Genomic DNA, 17,773 nt, shown 5'->3' with positions numbered 1-17,773 from the left:
CAAATGAGTTGGCCTTTAGGACACGAATAAATGAATGAGCACACTTTTATACGGTTTGTTTTAATATATCGTGTGGCTATTACTAGCCGAGTGCAGCCCTTGTAAGGCAAACCCTCCGATGAGGGTGGGTGGCATCTGCCACATGTAGGTAAACGCGTGTTATTGTGGTGGAGGATAGTGCTATGTGTGGTGTGTGAGTTGCAGAGATGTGTTGGGGACAGCACAAACACCCAGCCCCCGGGCCACTGGAATGAAACCAATGAAGGTTTAAGTTCCCAACCCGGCAGGAAATCGAACCCGGGACCCTCGGAACCGAGGGCCAGTACGCTGACCATTCAGCCAACGAGTCGGACACTTTTATGGTTACCATACGGTTATTAAAACTAGGCCTCTGCTTATGCAATGTTCACAGAGCAACGATTTAGAAATCAGTTACGTGATTACATCATTCATGCAATATTGTTTATATTTCAAGCATTATTGCATATTTTTTTAATAATTCATTCCTATTAATTTAGCGTATGGCTCCTACGCTGATCAGCACACTGGCCTTACGTTCAGAGCGTCCTGGGCTTGATTCCCGCCGGGCGAGGGATTGAATTCCTCTTGCTCACGGACTATTATTTGTGTTCGTCTTCATACACGTCTCTTCATCTGCACAAAGCACACCAACTACCACAGAAACATGCAATAGTGGGAACATCCCTCCATATAGTGTTAGGGTTAAGAAAGGCATTTGGCTGTAAAACTGGGCCAAATCAACATCACATTCCAACTCCACTAAACTGTCAAAAAGGCCAGGAAGGAGAAGAAGAAGACTGCTATTAAGTTAACTAGCACAATAACAATACAGGCTTATTCTGATGTCAAGCAAATGTTTAGAAAAGGATTATCAACTGCATATTAACTACAGATATGCAACAAATCTTTATGATATCAAGTCAGTAAAAGGATGGGATGTAGGTTCACATATTTCCAACACACAAGAATTTAAATATACATTCACTGGCAATACCAAAGGAGATCGATCAAGAATGTTCAATTTGAGCAAGGTCATCTGGAGTTTGTCAATATCACAGATTTAGTAGATGTAAAGATATCAGTGTCCTGTTAAAAAGCATATAAAATGGGGCCAGTTTAAAATTAGGAAAATAATTAATTTCAGTTTTTGTAGATTGACACTCTTACAATGGAACAGTCAATCGCTCCCTCGACAATTCATTGAGCAAATGTTTTCGCACAGACTATTAATATGGCAAGAACTACACAACAAGAAAGCCAGTGCCACTGTTAGTTAAGACGATACAACAAAACCAGATAGATGCACTGGACTTGTGAATAAGTAGGATCAATGATGATCATCCTCATGCATTAATAATCAGCAAACAGTTATTTCAGGCAATTATGCGTATTTATCATCTTACAGACTATGGTGATAATAATAATAATAATAATAATAATCCAGGTAATTTATTTAACATCCCTCCAGTTTGTTCAGAATGTAGCTATATTTTCCAGTGTCGACTTAGTTAATGTAACTTTAAGGCTTTCCAGTCTGTTGAAAACAAGTAAACATACCTGTAAAAATACACACTATTACAGGCAAGTTATAGTAATAGTGCCTGTAATAGTGTTATAGGCCCTAATTAGTGTTTTCAACAGACTGAAAATCGTTAAAGTTACATCCCTCCAGTTGGTACGGAATTTAAGAGACGCAGAGTAGAATTTTATCCAGCTGAAGATTTTTGAATGTGCAAACAGCACAACAGTCATTCCATTTAATCACTCACAAGATGGCAAATTGAGTAACTGCAGGGGTCTGGTAAGGCTGTAACCATTGTAGGCTACAGTACATTGTATGGGGGTCGTCATGGTAACTGCATGTACAGTTAATATCACTTCTATTATTATAACAAGGGAAGAAAATAAATTGTACTGTGTACATTACAACTTAAGCCTTGTATTATCTTGCAAATTTATAGAACACACAGCCCCTACTCTCAGAATGGCCCAACAGTCTCTCTATTTTATAAAAGGAAATGCTAAAATTTGGCCAATATGTTCACTTTATATTTTTTTCTAATTTACCAACATTTTATTTATACAACTCTTTTCCAAAATTCAGTTAAGCTCAGCAGAAAGTTATGCTGTGTGTTCCTGCATGTGTCAGATACTACTTTTTTCTCAGGATAAATCCCTTCAATATCTTGTGGAAACTGTCATGAGAGCTGGCTTTAGGAAAAGCCATTTTGACTTTTGAAATCACTTCATGTTGTAGTGATGGAAGGATCTGGCACTAGGATAACTCCTAACATCACTCAGGGTACAAGTGATCATTCAAGGAACTATATTACCGAGCTCAATAGCTGCGGCCAGTATCCAGTATTCGGGAAATAGTAGGTTCGAACCCCACTGTCGGCAGCCCTGAAAATGGTTTCCCATTTTCACACATTAATTAAGGCCACAGCCGCTTCCCTCCCACCACTCCTAGCCCTTCCCTGTCCCATCGTCGCTATAAGACCTATCTGTGTCGGTGCGACGTAAAGCAACTAGGAAAAAAAAAAGGAACTATATCATATATTATGTTGTGTATGGACATTCACGTTCATGCATGAAGGCTCTCTCCGAATACCACACAGATTAGCTTTGTATATGAGGAAACCTGAAGGATCCAAAACACCTTCTGATTTACAGAGAACAAGTAAAAGCCTGCAGACTGGATGACCTGTTTGCAAGAACTTACCAGGCTATCCAGCCTACCCGTCATTTTGTTTTAGATTATTATCGCAGCTACTTAGTATTTAATGTAACTTAATTTCCTGGACACGTAAAATAAATGTTCAGCTCAGTTCCCACTATTTTACATCACTATAGGCCTACAGATGGAATGCTGGAGGCTGAATTTAGCTCTAATAAACTTATATTAGCTTCTTTGGAGTGATACATAAAAATGAGTGGCAAATATTTGAGGGATTCAGACCTGAAACTGAGGCATCCTACTTTCAGGCAGGACCCAGTAAGAACAATGTAAGAATGCTTGCACTTTACATTTTCAAATTACAGGATAAAACAGTTGTGCATGGAGAGCTAACCTTTACTAGGCTCAGCCAGCACAAGATAAATAAAAACAAAACTTTATATTAAAACATTTCTATCACATAAGTAGATACTAATTTTATTGAATACCTAATATGTTCCATTCCGTGTCATTCCTGAAGCGACCTGCAGTTTCTTTCACTTCAAACTTTTTAAGTAACTTGCATGCTATGTTAAATAATGCATTATTCACAGAATTTTTAAAGTCAGTTACTCGTAACGGCATAAATGTTACACAAGACACAACAACATAGTGAAGGTAATAATGTTCAAAGGCACATCTCTGAATTAAAATTCTTGTCATTTATCAATGGAGGAATGAACAAGCTCAGGTCTAGGCTACTTCTAAAAGTCAGAAGAATAGATCTGATTTACAGTCAAATGCCCTTAAGACAGGAAAATTCCGGATATATTCAAGTAAGAAAAAGTTATAGTGTAATGGAAATCCAGCCTCCTGACCTTTACATAAATAGATGTAATATTTTTCACTTTTACTTCCTGATTTAGACGGTACTGAGATCCTCTTTAGGAGTATGAAGCGAAGAAGGAAGATTGCTACAACAGTGCTTTCCGTGTAGTAATGCGGTACTTACCGAAATACTACCAATTTCTGGTTCAAAGATGTACTGATGTTCAAAATAAACTATATTTCTTCTTTAACACAAGCAAAATTACAATATCCCAGGAGGAGGTTATATTAATCCACTCACCCTTTCAATGCAGGAACTTCACTCGGGCAAGACTGAGCTCTAAATACACGTCTTGAAGAATTTGGAATAGTTATATTAGTACTTGGTTCTCGGGATGAGGGCGAAACAGGGACATCCTCTGCTTCACTACATACGTTATGTTGCTCATTATCTATTAGGGAAGCGGACGCATCTTCATTTATTGCAGGATGAATATTATCACAGAAAGATACACTATACGTAACACAACGCGGTGCTTGCTCAATAGCAGGTTCCATTTCGAAAGTGGTATTACTGAAGATAACTGAGAGAATACTTATAATCAATTATGATTCGAAGGATTCCTAACCTAAACTGAGCTGTCATGCAGCCATGCTGACATTTCATAACAAATGCGCAGCAAGACCCGGCCGGGAGATTTAAATAGAAAAAAGAATAATGTGAGGCGATACTTCAAACTCCACTTCGTGTAAGGAAGGCGTCAAAATGATTAATAATTGCTAGGTTCGATTACCATTTTCATATGTAGGTAGGACATTAATACATATTCGAACAGCAATTGCTAACGTCTCGCAAAGTGTTTGCTTTTAAAAGTTTGAGGGTTCATTTTGGTACTCCTGCAGCATATACACGTTGACCAACATCGCCTCATTAAAGTAAAAGAGAAATGATCATCCGAATGGTGATAGTTTAGTTCTTGCTGTATTCCCCTCCCCTTCCCCATTTCTTTCTGTGTGGCACACTGCTAAGTGGTACCGGTCACATCTTTGGGTGCGCACTATCGTTGGGACTGTAATACAATTTTTGCGCACATGTCTTGTGGTGGAAACCGTGAATAACGAATCGTGTCACTACGTGTCTGATTTCTTGATTTTCCCTTTATCCAGTTTCTGTCAATCAGGGCATTCGTAGCGCACAAGTCTAGTTCTGTCTCCCTCGTCTAAGCCTATCTACTCTCCAGACGTCCAGATGCATGGTGTACTGGGTGTAGGCTACTGTTCTGTAGTGTAGATCAATCAAATGTCATGGACATTCGTGTTCCGAGTTTGCTGTGTTCCCAACTCTCAGAGCATACCGGTATTTAAGAAAGCGATCTTTGACACTTTTTCGATTTTCTCAAAATCCTTGAGTTGTAGCTTTTCTCAAACCAGCTCCAGTCTGGAAGTCATAATGGGGGAGACACTGGAGTCGGGAAACATCATTGCTGTTGTTAGAAATAGGTTTGACAGATTATTTATTTTTTGTGGAGAAATCTGCTCTTTTGACTGCTGCTGTTCTTTCTTGAACATGACATCTAAAATACTTTATCGTAGTTTGGAGGGTGATCCCTAAGCATTTAAAATTGCTGACAGTTAAGGGTTCCGTTCGTCATTCGGATTGAAAATATCCCTCGCCCAAGTTTTCCCTCGTTTTCTAAACGCTGGACAGTCTTCTCTAAATTGATTGCGAGACTTTTTTTTTTTTCCCCTCCCATTTGTCTAGTTCTAGTAAAGCTGCTTGTAGATCGTCTCTATTTGATGAACCCAGTAGGCTACCGTGCCATCTGCGTAAAGGAGTTTTGTTTCGGACGGACATTTCAGTATATTTGATATGTCTGCGGTGAGTATAAATTGAATATTGAATATATATTGAATAACAAAGGGCTCATGGGATCACCCTGTAGGACTCCATTAGTTCGAAGGTATCCGATGTCTCAACGCTGTCATCAATTTGCACGAAGATGACTGCCAGTACCATGTTTTCTAACGACCTGACTAGTGGACATGTTATCTCGTTATCTTCGTTACCAGGATTTCTCTGTTTAAAAATACCATGCATTCAAACAAAACACGCCAGCCACGAACAACTATACTTTTAGCCTTTATTTGCAATTTTGGCATTTTGCCATAGGATTTAGGAAACCCAGAAATATTAGTTTCCTGCTAATAAACTTCATTATGTATTTTCTATCAGCACAATTATGATTTTGCCAAAGATTTATTCAACAAACAATCTTGCAATACATTACTATTTAGCAGGTTGGTTGTACTGCAACTATCTACGAAATTTCTAATAGAGCCAACTTAACAAATGTACACCTATGCCATATCTTGCCAGTGCGTACGGCGTGGTACCGTACTCCTCGAGGAATGGCGGGAGCTTTGATTTTATTGTTTCCAGACCGAGAAGGAGAAATTTGATAATCATTATTATTTCTGTAATCTTTATCGGGTATAAACACATTATGGTTAACGCTGAAATGTGTCGTTTAAAATCATTCCAGTAGTTTTAAAATAATAGAAACTGGGTCTAACCGTCGTCGTCTTCGTACTTTTTTTCTTTTTGCTGTTGATTTTATGACGCACCTATCCAGATGAGTCTTATGGTGACGATGTATGGGACAGAGATAGGGCCGGAAAGGGAGCAACCGTGGTATTAATGAAGATGTGAAATAATGGAAAATCATCTTCATGGCTGCTGGCATGGTTTTAGAACACACCATCATTAACGATCTGCATTTAGGGCTATTGTCCAGGTGGCCTTCACTTAAATGTTTTCAAAGAAATTGAAAATTTATCAAATATTTCCCTGGATAAATTATCCCAATCCCTTACTCCCAACCCAAAGTTTGCAACATTTCCTCCTTTGTCGTAAATCACCCAGAACAAATCATGTTGCTTTCCTGTGAATCTTTTCCATTTCTCGTATCAAGTAGTGCTGGTGTAGGGACTCGTACACTGGAACCATACTCTAATTGGGGTCTTACCAGAGACTTATATGCCCTCTCTTTTACATCCTTACCATAACCCCTAAATACCCTCTTTACAACCTTTTTAATGTGTTTATTTAATGAAGATCATTCCTTATATTAACACCTAGGTACTTAAGTGTTCCCCATGAAGTCCTATCACCCCATCAGCACAATAATTAAAACTAAGAAGACTTTTCTTTGGTGAAAATTACAACCTGACTTTTCATACCATTTACCATCATACCATTGACTGCTGTCCATCCCACAATGTTGTCTAGGTCCTCTTGCAATCACTTTCAATCCTGAAATTCATTTACTACTCTATACAGCATAAAATCATCCATAAATAAACTAATCTGTGATTCCAGTTCTTTACTCATATTAGTTATCCAATAATACTGCCCTGTGGGACATTAGTCATTTCAGGATCAGATAACACTTCACCTAATCTTACTCTCTAGGTCCTATTCTCTAGAAATTTAGCCACCCCTTCAACTACTATCTTGTCTAGTCCAATAGCCTTTATTTTTATCAGGCCTGTACAGACTATAGGTTGCCATGTCATACAACGACCCTGGTTTTTGTGCATGCAGCATCCATCACAAAGTGGCACCCATCTTTGTCCATGTAAATACCATCATACTGTATTTTTACACTGGACTGAAATGGCGAAATGGTGCATGGCTTTTAGTGCTGGGAGTGTCCGAGGACATGTTCGGTTCGCCAGGTGAAGGTCTTTTGATTTGACGCCCATAGGCGTACTGCGCATCGTGATGAGGATAAAATGATGATGAAGATGACACATACACCCAGACTCCATGCCATCATCATCATCATCATCATCATCATAATTTTTTCGCTCCAGCAAGCCGGGTGTGGTTGTGTACAAGCCTCCTCCAGCTTGTTCTATCCATCTACAGATGCTGCTCATACATGCAACACCAGTTCACATCTCTAATTTCAAGCTCCTTCATTATCTGTTTTTCCCAAACATCACGAGGTCTTCCTCTTGGTCTCTTCCCAGGAACATTGGGGTCAAAGTATGTTTGAGGAGTCCTGTGAGGGTTCATTCTTTTCATGTGACCGTACCATTGCAATCTCTTCACTTCTAGAGTCTCCAGCAAGCTTCTTTCCAATCCAAGCTGTTGTCGGATATGCACATTCCTTATTTTATCCATTTTTTGTTTTTTGTAGACAAGAACGGAGGAACTTCATTTCTGTTGCCTGAAGACGACTCTTTGTTGGTCCAGTAAGTGTTGTTGCTTCCAGGCCATATGTCAATATAGGTACTAGATATATTTTGTACAAGCTGATCTTGGAAACTAACGGAAATGATTAATCCCAAAGTATTTGATGTACAGCTTGATAAAATTTGGAAGCTTTCTGCATTCTGTTACTAATCATCCATCTCCTCATCTCCAATTCTTAGATGAAAAGTTGGAGAGTTTCTATGCATCACCAAGCCAACTGTCTTCATTTAGCTGATTTTGAGACCTAAGGTTGTAAAAGCTTCATGCCAGAGATCTAGTCTAAGTTTGTACTTCCGCTTCTGTCTCACGCCATACCCTTACATCATCAGCAAAAACTAGGGCATTAGTTGTTGGATCCTTTCTCTTAACCGCTTTTAAAACTTCATCCATTATGATTATGAAGAGAAGTGGTGAAAGACAACTTCCTTGTTGCACTCCACTCTTCGTTTCAAACCAACCTGACCTTCCATCGTGGACCTGTACACGACACAACACTTGGTTTCATCATATAATTGTTGTACTCATGCTATGACGTCATCAGGCACTTTCTTATGTCTCAAACATCCCCATATATGCCTGCTTGATACATGGTCATATGCTTTATCGATGTCCAGGAAAACAGTTATAAGTGTTTTATCTTTCTCCCAATACTTCTCATAGAGCATTCTGGTGACAAAAATGAGGTCTATAGTTGATCTGAGGTCTAAATTAACCAATGATGGTTAAATTCCCGACCCTGAGGCCAGCATGCTAACCATTTAGCCAAAGCAGAGGAATCAGCTGAACACATACTTTTCGAATGTGAGGCACTGGGTAGAATCAGACTCTCCACTCTAGGACTACCAGGTGAAGAGAGAGAAAAAAAATCCAAGAAGACCCAATAAGAACAACCTGCAGCTTTGTGAAGGGAACAGGTATATTTAGGTGGGAATGAAGGAAAAACATGGTAGCAAAAGATCTAGAGGTCGACGCTAATTAGGAACTAATATTTAGAGGTCCCATGAAGTAGAAGAAGAAGAATAAGAAGAATAGGAAAACTAGTCTTAAAAAAAAAATGTGTGTACCGGGAGGTACACCTCAACCCCATGCATTTAAATGAAGCGCCTTGAAGAACGCTATCTGTCACATAAAAATTGAAACAACTAGTGCAAGAAGTTGGAACATTGATCGAAAGATGTCACTACTAAAGTGATAGAGTAATGTGTTATTTTAAGGTTTCCTAACCTGACTGGATTTCTCTTTTTTTTGGGGGGGGGGGGGGGCGGACATGTATCACAGTTTTGCAACAACTATTTCAAGAAGTGTGGACTTTTCTCCATAGATGTCTCTATTAAAGAACTGATGTCAGGCACTCTGGTGCGAAGTGGAACAACTAGGAATTTAACCCGCGAGTAGTCACTATATGAGATTTTCTCACAGATTACTTTTTATTGTGATATTAGTTCACAGTGATGAAAGGGAGGTGACTGTTCCCTCTTCTAGCTGAGTTTATAACTGTCGTGAGTTCCTATGTGTCCGTGCACGCTGTGTGAGAGTTTCTCTCATCGCGCGACCAATGACGTTGGTGTTATTTTGAAGTGGAGCGGGAAACTTACTCCTGTTGTATGCGTTAATATTTGTATTATTAGCACTTCTTGTTTTTGAAAACATTATTGTGTTCAGAAACCTTGCTTTGTACGTAAATATTACTAGATATAATGCATGTGTGTGATTTTATTTTTTACAACTTCAGGACGGAAGTTATTTTTATGTACATTGCATATATTAATTTAAGTAGTAATTTGTGTCTTTAAAAAACAGCTAATCATGTCCGGCTCCATGGCTAAACGTTAGCGTGCTGGCCTTTGGTCACAGAAGTCCCGGGTTCGATTCCCAGCGGGGTCGGGAATTTTATCCCTAATTGGTTATTTTCGCTGACATGGGGGCTGGGTGTATGTGTCGCCTTCATCATCATTTCATCCTCATCATGACGCGCAGGTCGCCTACGGGAGTCAAATAAAAACCTGCATCTGGTGAGCCGAACTTGTCCTCGGACACTCCCGGCGCTAAAAGCCATACGTTATCTCTCTCTCTCTCTTAGCTAATTATTTCATTTATATTAATGTGAGAGAAAGTCTCACGCGCGACCACTCACGTTACATTTCGGCTAGCGACCACTCGCGGGTTAAAGAAGTTTTGTGTTTATAGGTTTTCTGAACTGAATTGATTTTCCTTATTTTTGATACTTCAAGGTTTGCAACACTTCTTACTCATCCTGCCAGCTGTGGAGTCTGGCAATCAGGTACTTTGTGTATTTATTTTTCAGCCAATCAAACGCTTCTTGTACCTATTTTATCTGCCAATAAAGTGAGAGGGTGTGTCTGGTTTTAGTCCAGAGCCTTCTAGAATCTTCCCCTCGGGTATAAAAGCTGATGCCTGTTCGAGCTACCTTGTCTTATTGATCGTCATGCTATTGAGTGTATGTACTAAAAGAGGAGGCGGGGGCCTCACCCATCGGCAGGCAGAACATCAGCTAAGGTAATGGCCACCATTTTTCTAACTCTGTAGTTATCTCTGCAAGCTGATTCGAGGGGAAGGTTCCATCTTGAACTATGTAACAGTCAATTTCCGAATATGTAAACTTTCCTCCTTCTCATGTAAAAGTTAAGTCACAAGTACTTAACTGAAAACCGGGGATAGAGAGTGCGTTACCCTCTCAAATTCCCCTTCAATGAAATGAAATGTCGTATGGCTTTTAGTGCCGGGATATCCCAGGACAGGTTCGGCTCGCCAGGTGCAGGTCTTTCTATTTGACACCCGTAGGAGACCTGCGCGTCGTGATGAGGATGAAATGATGATGAAGACAGCACGTACACCCAGCCCCCCTGCCATTGGAATTAACCAATTAAGGTTAAAATCCCCGACCCGGCCGGGAATCGAACCCGGGACCCTCTGAACCGAAGGCCAGTACGCTGACCGTTCAGCCAACGAGTCGGACTCCCCTTCAATTAATCTTGAGGTGACTATGATTTTGTAACTGTTTTTCATTTGTAAATTATAAATTAACCTGCCCATCTAGTCACCTTCAGTAATTTAGGATTTGCCTCTGCATCGTCGGGCCACAAGCCCAAGTAGGGTTTTAACCTTTTGATTTCAAGGAGAGCAAGTGTACGCCTCCATACATTTTGAGTTTTGGGCCAGTAATTGAACCTGTTGTTTTCCACAAAGGCTCAGTAGAATGGGTACTCAATACCCCTGTAATATTTCTTTTATATAAACTTAAAAGACTACCAATATGGTCTTGTAGAATGTAGATAGTGCCTAGAGAGGCCAGAAATTAAAGATATTGTGCAAGTGTAAAAGTTAAAAGCTGTAAGAGTTTGGGAGCGCAGTCTCCTCCGTAGAATTTCTAGAGCATATAAGGCTCTTTCCTGTAATGTGGACTGGGTGCCTTTGGAAGGCTGTAACATGTAATATTTTGGAGCAAAGTGCTCTTCAAAATTGTAATTTAGAATTTCCTGTGAAAGAAATTGGGAGATTCGTCTCCTTGCCTATCTAACTAAATGCAAAATGCAACATGTTGGAACCTTTGTAAATTATGAGCTTGAAGCTCAAATCGTAATTTACCAATTCTTGGTTTTTCTGCTTTTCTATTTTGTACAAAACTACCTCTGTACCTGAAATCTTGTTGTTTGTTAAAATTTAATATCTGAAAAGAAATATAACCTCTATTTTAAAGTTTTAAATTAATCTTTGACTATCATAGATAGACCCATTCCCACCAGGACCTTCTTTCACCTCTTTGTTCCACAGAATACCCCTGAACAAAGAGAAAGGATGATTTGAAACACTATGTCTCTTTTCAATAAAATATGAACACTGATGAAATGAACAACCCTAAACATATTTCATAAAAAGAACCACTATTGGTGTGTACATATGAACTGCAGGGTGTTCCCAAACATGTCAGAAGTAATTGGGGCTGAACAGTACACACCAAAAAACACCAAAAGCCCCTGTGAATATATGTCTTACATTTGATCGTTAACGAGTTACAGACTTCCCAACTTTGCGCAGGTTGTATTGGAAGTAGTCTTACCTGGCACATCTCATATGGAGTAGCTGTTGCCATGTTGGTGTATCAGCAGCAATACTGCATTCTATTTATTTATTTATTGTTGCCATTGATGCTTTCACGGCCCGTACTCAAAGACATTTTATTTATTTATTTCATATGGCGTACAGAGGGTACAGAGAAACTATATATATAATATACACTTAAAGTAGATAGAACAACAATCGGACAAAGGATCAATGGATGGTGATATAACTTACCGTATAATTTAATGTCCAGAGAATTTAGTCAATTCACTGCCTCTTCACTTGCTGCATGAAGTTCGTGGTATCCTCCCTGGAAGTTCCGAAGTGTGCACATCATGACAACATGGTGGACTGTCTGAGCCAAGTCACCGCAGTCGCAACGAGGGCTGGAAATTTTTCTCCACTTGTGCAGCCAGAAGTTGCATCTTCCAATACCGGTCCGCACTCTGTTCAACGAAGCCCAGATTCTTCTTGGCAAGTTGAACCCAGCAAGTTTCCTACAAGGGTCAGATATCAATCCTAGCTGGCCAGGGTTTGAAGCAGTCCACTCTTCCCTCCAGGCATTATTCATGTTGTACTGTGATTCAACCAGCCTCTTTCCTAGTTGCCATGATGGATGTCAAGATTTTAATCTTCCATGCTTCTGAGGGTTGCAGTCCTGATGAATTGGCAAGAGTGTATTTGCAGTACATTTTAACCATTTCTTGTTCAGAGCAGTTAGCCTTCGAAGGTGTGGAGGATGGATGTTAGTTAATACTTGTAGCCATTTAAGTGGTGTGGATTTGAGTGTGCCAGATACTGTCCTCATGGTGTCATTCAGCTTAACATCAACTTTTCCTGTATACTAGGTATACAGGGTATACTAGGGCAAGAGCTGTTGTTGCTCCCCAACTAGTGCCACTGAGTTTGTGAAGGATGTTGTTACGTGTTTTAACCTTTGCTGCTGTTCTGCAGAGGTGTTCTTTATATGCCAAAGAGCAATCCAGCACAATACCCAAGTATTTTGGATGAGCACAGTATTTTAGCTGTTGGCCTCTGAATTGAACTTGTGGAATGATATGGGCTCTCCTGTTGTCTAGATGAAGATAAGATGGCGTCAGCGAAGAATGTAAGTGAAGATAGCTCCCGGTTCTCTTGCGAAATAATCGGGAATAAATGTGGTGTAACCAAGAAGCGAGTGAAGAATGGTATCCAGTGTGAAACGTGTTTAATTTGGTACCATTTTGAGTGTTAGTGCTGGTTTTGCTAAAAATGAAGATACTTGGACTTGTGTTAGCTGTGACGAGAGTAATTTGAATAGCGGTAACAAACCTAGGCCTACAACGGTCAACGAATCGCTGGCGTCTCATTACTTGGAGGATGGAGGTAATGATAATGTACTTGTAATTCTCTCTTTATTGCAACAGGATTTACAAGCATTAACAGCGGAGAATGAGATTTTAAAGGAAAAGGTACGTTTACTGGAATCGAAAGTACCGGTACCAGTAAACACTCAGAACACAGGTGGCTCCGAGAATTCTAGCGCGTGGTGTCAAGTTGCTTCAGATTCTAGGAGGAAAAGTGTACAGTTTAATAAGGACAACTTTGTAATTGACACCAAAAATAGATTTTCATCCCTGAGGGAAGTAAGCGATACGCAAGGTATCCGTATAGGAAGCAGTCAAACGTATAGCGCGAAATCCGTTAGGAGAAGCGGCAAAGTTAGGCCTAAAATCCCACACAGTGCACCGGCGAAAGTATTGAACGTTCTTATATTTGGTGACAGCCAGGCGAGGGGAATTGCGGAGAAAATGGTCAATGAAGATATTGCAGCATCGGCAGTCATCTATCCTGGGGCCCCAATGAAGAAGGTATTGGAAAACACGGAGCAGGCGGCAAGAAATCTCGGAAGTCGTGATGCAGTAGTGATCATCGGCGGGACGAACGACGTAGCTCACAACGACGCTAAGAATGTTATTTCTGAACTTAAATGTACACTAGGTAAGCTGACTCACACTAACATCTTTGTAGTGAACGTGCCCCACAGGCATGATTTGATTAGAGACTCGTGTGTGAACATTGAAGTGGACAAAGTTAATACAGATATGGTTAAAATTTGTAAACATTTTCGTAATACACAGGTAATTGATAGCAGCAGTTTCAAGAGACACTATTACACAAAGCATGGCCTTCATCTAAACAATTCAGGTAAACGAAAGATGGCAAATATTGTTCTAGATTTTATTAATCATAAGATATGTACTGTAAAACAGGCAACTCCCTTGAGTTATAATACTGACCAGGAAAACTAGTACAAAGAGCCAGCTGTACTTCAAGCTGGCTCAGCCAACTAGTAAATGAAACTCAGGAAAGTAAGGAATTTCAAGTTACCCAATTGCAACAGTCAATTTTTAGGGAGGAAGGGGGTCTGAGATTGCTCTTGGTAAACTGTCAGAGTGTAGCAAATAAACAATTAAAATTCGGTACATTGATGGAATCTTATGAGACTGATGTGGTGATAGGAGTGGAATCGTGGTTGAGAGAAGGGGTGGGTATTAGAGAAGTATTTCCAGAAGGGTACACAGTCTATCGTAGAGACCGAGGAGATAAAAAGGGAGGGGGGTGTTTATTCTGGTGAAGGAAATATATTGTTCACATGAATGGTTTACCGATGAAAGGGATGAAATATTAGGGATAAAATTAATTTGTGATAATATGAAGGAGGTGGGAATTATAGGAACATACAGGCCAGGAAGAGAGGAAAGAGACATGGAAATATTTGAGAAAATAATAGATTATACTCAAAAAAACAATAATAATGATGTGGTAATAATTGGGGGAGATCTAAACTTGCCTGAGGTTGAATGGAATGGAGCTGCAAGTGAAGCCCATGAACAGAAACTGGCAAATAAGTTAATTTGGGAGGGAGGATTTATACAAGTAGTACAAGTACCGACTCGTCTCAATAACTTACTAGATGTATTCTTGGTTAAACCATGGAAAATTGTTGATAAAACTGAGGTAATTGAAGGAATAGGTGACCATAAGGCTGTAATAATGGATGTAGGACTGGTACCAAAAAGGCTTAATAAGAGGGTCACACAAGACAAGAAATTGTACAGAAAAACTAAAGTTGATGAATTTGGGACTTACCTTAAATCACAATTCAGTTATTGGATAAGTGAAGGGAGTAACGAGGATACACTTTGTGCTAAATTCAAAGGAATCGTTTGGGAAGGAGAGAAGAGATTTGTACCTGTTAAGAAGGGTAAAATGACCTCAGACCCTGTTTATTATACAAGGGAAATAAGAAAATTAAAAAGAAAATGTAGAATAGTAAACAGGAAAATCAAAGAAGGTAGGGAGAGTAGAGAAAGTAGAAAACAGCTAATGAGGGAACTGAATAGAGTAAAAAAGGAAGCAAAAGAGAATTATATGAATGGCATTCTTCAAGAGCGTAATGACCACAAAGGGAAATGGAAAAAGCTGTATTCATATATCAGGAATCAAAAAGGAAATGGAATCCAAATTCTTACAATGGTGGGAGACGGGGGTGAACACTATTTAACAGATACTGAGAAAGCAAACCTCTTTAGTAGGGAATTTAGAGATTCAGTAGATGATTGTCAGGAGTTGGACACCGAAACAGAAGTTACAGAGGGACAGACACAGAGGGAAACAAGAAGTTTCTCATTCACAAATGAAGATATTTTCAGAGAAATCCAACTGCTTCAGCAAAGAAAAGCACCAGGAAGTGATCAAATTACTGGGGAGGTGATAAAGACAATGGGGTGGTACATAGTGCCTTATTTAAGATTTCTCTTTGACTATGTCATAAATAATAGTGTAATACCAAAGGAATGGAAGGAATCTATAATAATACCAATTTATAAAGGAAAGGGTGATAAAAGGAAACCAGAGAACTGCAGACCAATCAGCCTGACCAGTATAGTTTGTAAAATACTGGAGAGTTTAATATCAAAGTACATCAGAGGGATATGTGATGATAAAAATTGGTTCATGAGGAGCCAGTATGGATTTAGAAAGAAATTTTCTTGTGAGGCACAACTGGTGGGATTTCAGCAGGACATATCAGATCAATTGGATTCAGGAGGCCAGTTAGATTGCATAGCCATAGATCTTTCCAAAGCCTTTGATAGAGTGGAACATGGAATATTATTAAAGAAATTGGAGGGAATAGGATTGGATGTAAGGGTTACACTTTGGGTAAAAACATTTCTAAATTCAAGGGTTCAGAAAGTCAAAGTAGGAATTAACGTATCGCAGGAAGAGAAAGTTTGGAAGGGAATTGCACAGGGTAGTATAATCGGTCCGTTACTTTTCTTAATATACGTAAATGATTTAGGGAACAATATAACATCAAAAATAAGATTGCATGCAGATGACATAATTGTTTACAGGGAAATAAATACCATTGAGGATTGTTCAGAATTACAAAGGGACCTTGAGAGTATCCAACAATGGGTTGAAGAGAATAATATGAAAGTTAATGGAGGCGAATCAACTGTTACAACATTTACAAACAGGAGTTTTAAAACTGAATTTGAATATACTTTGGATGGGGTAGTTATCCCAAAAGATGGCAAGTGCAAATACTTAGGTGTAAGATTTGAAAGTAATTTGCATTGGAAGGGTCATGTGGATGACATTGTTGGGAAAGCATACAGATTGTTACATGTCATAATGAGGCTACTTAAAGGATGCAACAAAGAATTAAAAGAGAAAAGTTACTTAAGTATGGTTCATCCATTATTGGAATATGCAAACAGTGTTTGGGATCCTCACCAAGAATACCTAATAAAAGAAATAGATAGTGTGCAGAGGAAAGCAGCAAGGTTTGTAACAGGGGATTTCAGGAGAAAGAGTAGTGTATCAGAAAGTTAAAGAAACTAGGGTGGGAAACTTTAAGTAAGAAAAGGGAGGAAACTAGACTTATAGGTTTATATAGAGCCTATACAGGAGAAGCAGCATGGAGAGATATCCGTGAGAGGCTTCAGTTGGAAAATAATTATATCGGCAGGACTGACCACAAATATAAAATTAGAAGGAATTTTAGCAGAAGCTATTGGGGTAAATTTTCATTCATTGGGAAGGGTGTGAAGGAGTGGAACAGTTTACCAGGGGTAGTGTTTGATCCTTTTCCAAAATCTGTACAGATATTCAAAAAGAGAATAAACAGCAACAGAGAAAATAAATGAAATGTTAGAGGGCATTCGACCAGTGCAGGTTAATGTAAATAAAGAATGTGTGTGAATAAATTAATTCCATCCCCTGGTCTAAGGAGTTTGGACAGCCAAAGTAGGGGACTGCCTGTAGGGGTGAAGTACAGTGGGGACTTCGAGGGCCCTGGGACCGCTACGGTAGCTGTGAAGGCTCTTCAGGAACTCTGAAAAGTGGTGGTAAAAGGGGCTCTGGTTAAGACGCAGCAGGTCGTTATGCTACTTAGGTTCCAGAATGGGTAAAGAAAAGAAAAAGTAAATAAATGCAATGTAAATTTTAATCTTATACCAGTTGTACAGTATCATTTGAAGTAATTCCACATACTGTATATCAGATGACTATATTTGTAAGTAGTACAGGAGATATTATAAGTAGAATTTTGTAAACAATGTAAATTTATTAAGGATGAGCTGTGTGTTTAATAGAAAAAATTGTTAGCGTAAATTATATAATATTGTATTATAGGAAAATTTTCTTCTCTTGTTAATTTAATATTTAGTGCTTGACAATAATGTATTTTAGTGTACTATTTGCCACCGAGGTAAACACCTCATTTGGAAATAAAGAGATTTTGATTTGATTTGATTTGATTTTGAGATGAAAGGTGCTAATCTCTGTTTTGTTTACATTAGGTTTCAATCGCCAGGTGTTGAAGTATCTATACATTTTTAGGAGATCTTGTGTGGGAATGGCTTCAGCAGTCTCAA

At 39.1% G+C, this 17,773-nt stretch overlaps 1 protein-coding gene across 1 annotated transcript in view; it reads right to left on the bottom strand.

Annotated features, from left to right (window-relative positions):
* LOC136879262 (proton-coupled zinc antiporter SLC30A2) overlaps positions 1 to 4,152 on the bottom strand; it is a 280,390-nt gene extending 276,238 nt beyond the window's left edge. The window contains exon 1 of the mRNA XM_067153078.1: positions 3,807 to 4,152. Within this exon, the coding sequence (XP_067009179.1) occupies positions 3,807 to 4,063 (257 nt within the window). The 5' untranslated portion in view covers positions 4,064 to 4,152. The remainder of the gene's footprint in view (positions 1 to 3,806) is intronic.
* Between the last annotated feature and the right edge of the window lie 13,621 nt (positions 4,153 to 17,773).

This window comes from Anabrus simplex, chromosome 8 (assembly GCF_040414725.1).
Source record: "Anabrus simplex isolate iqAnaSimp1 chromosome 8, ASM4041472v1, whole genome shotgun sequence".
Taxonomy (NCBI): Eukaryota; Metazoa; Arthropoda; class Insecta; order Orthoptera; family Tettigoniidae; genus Anabrus; species Anabrus simplex.
This window is presented reverse-complemented; position numbering and strand designations above follow the sequence as displayed.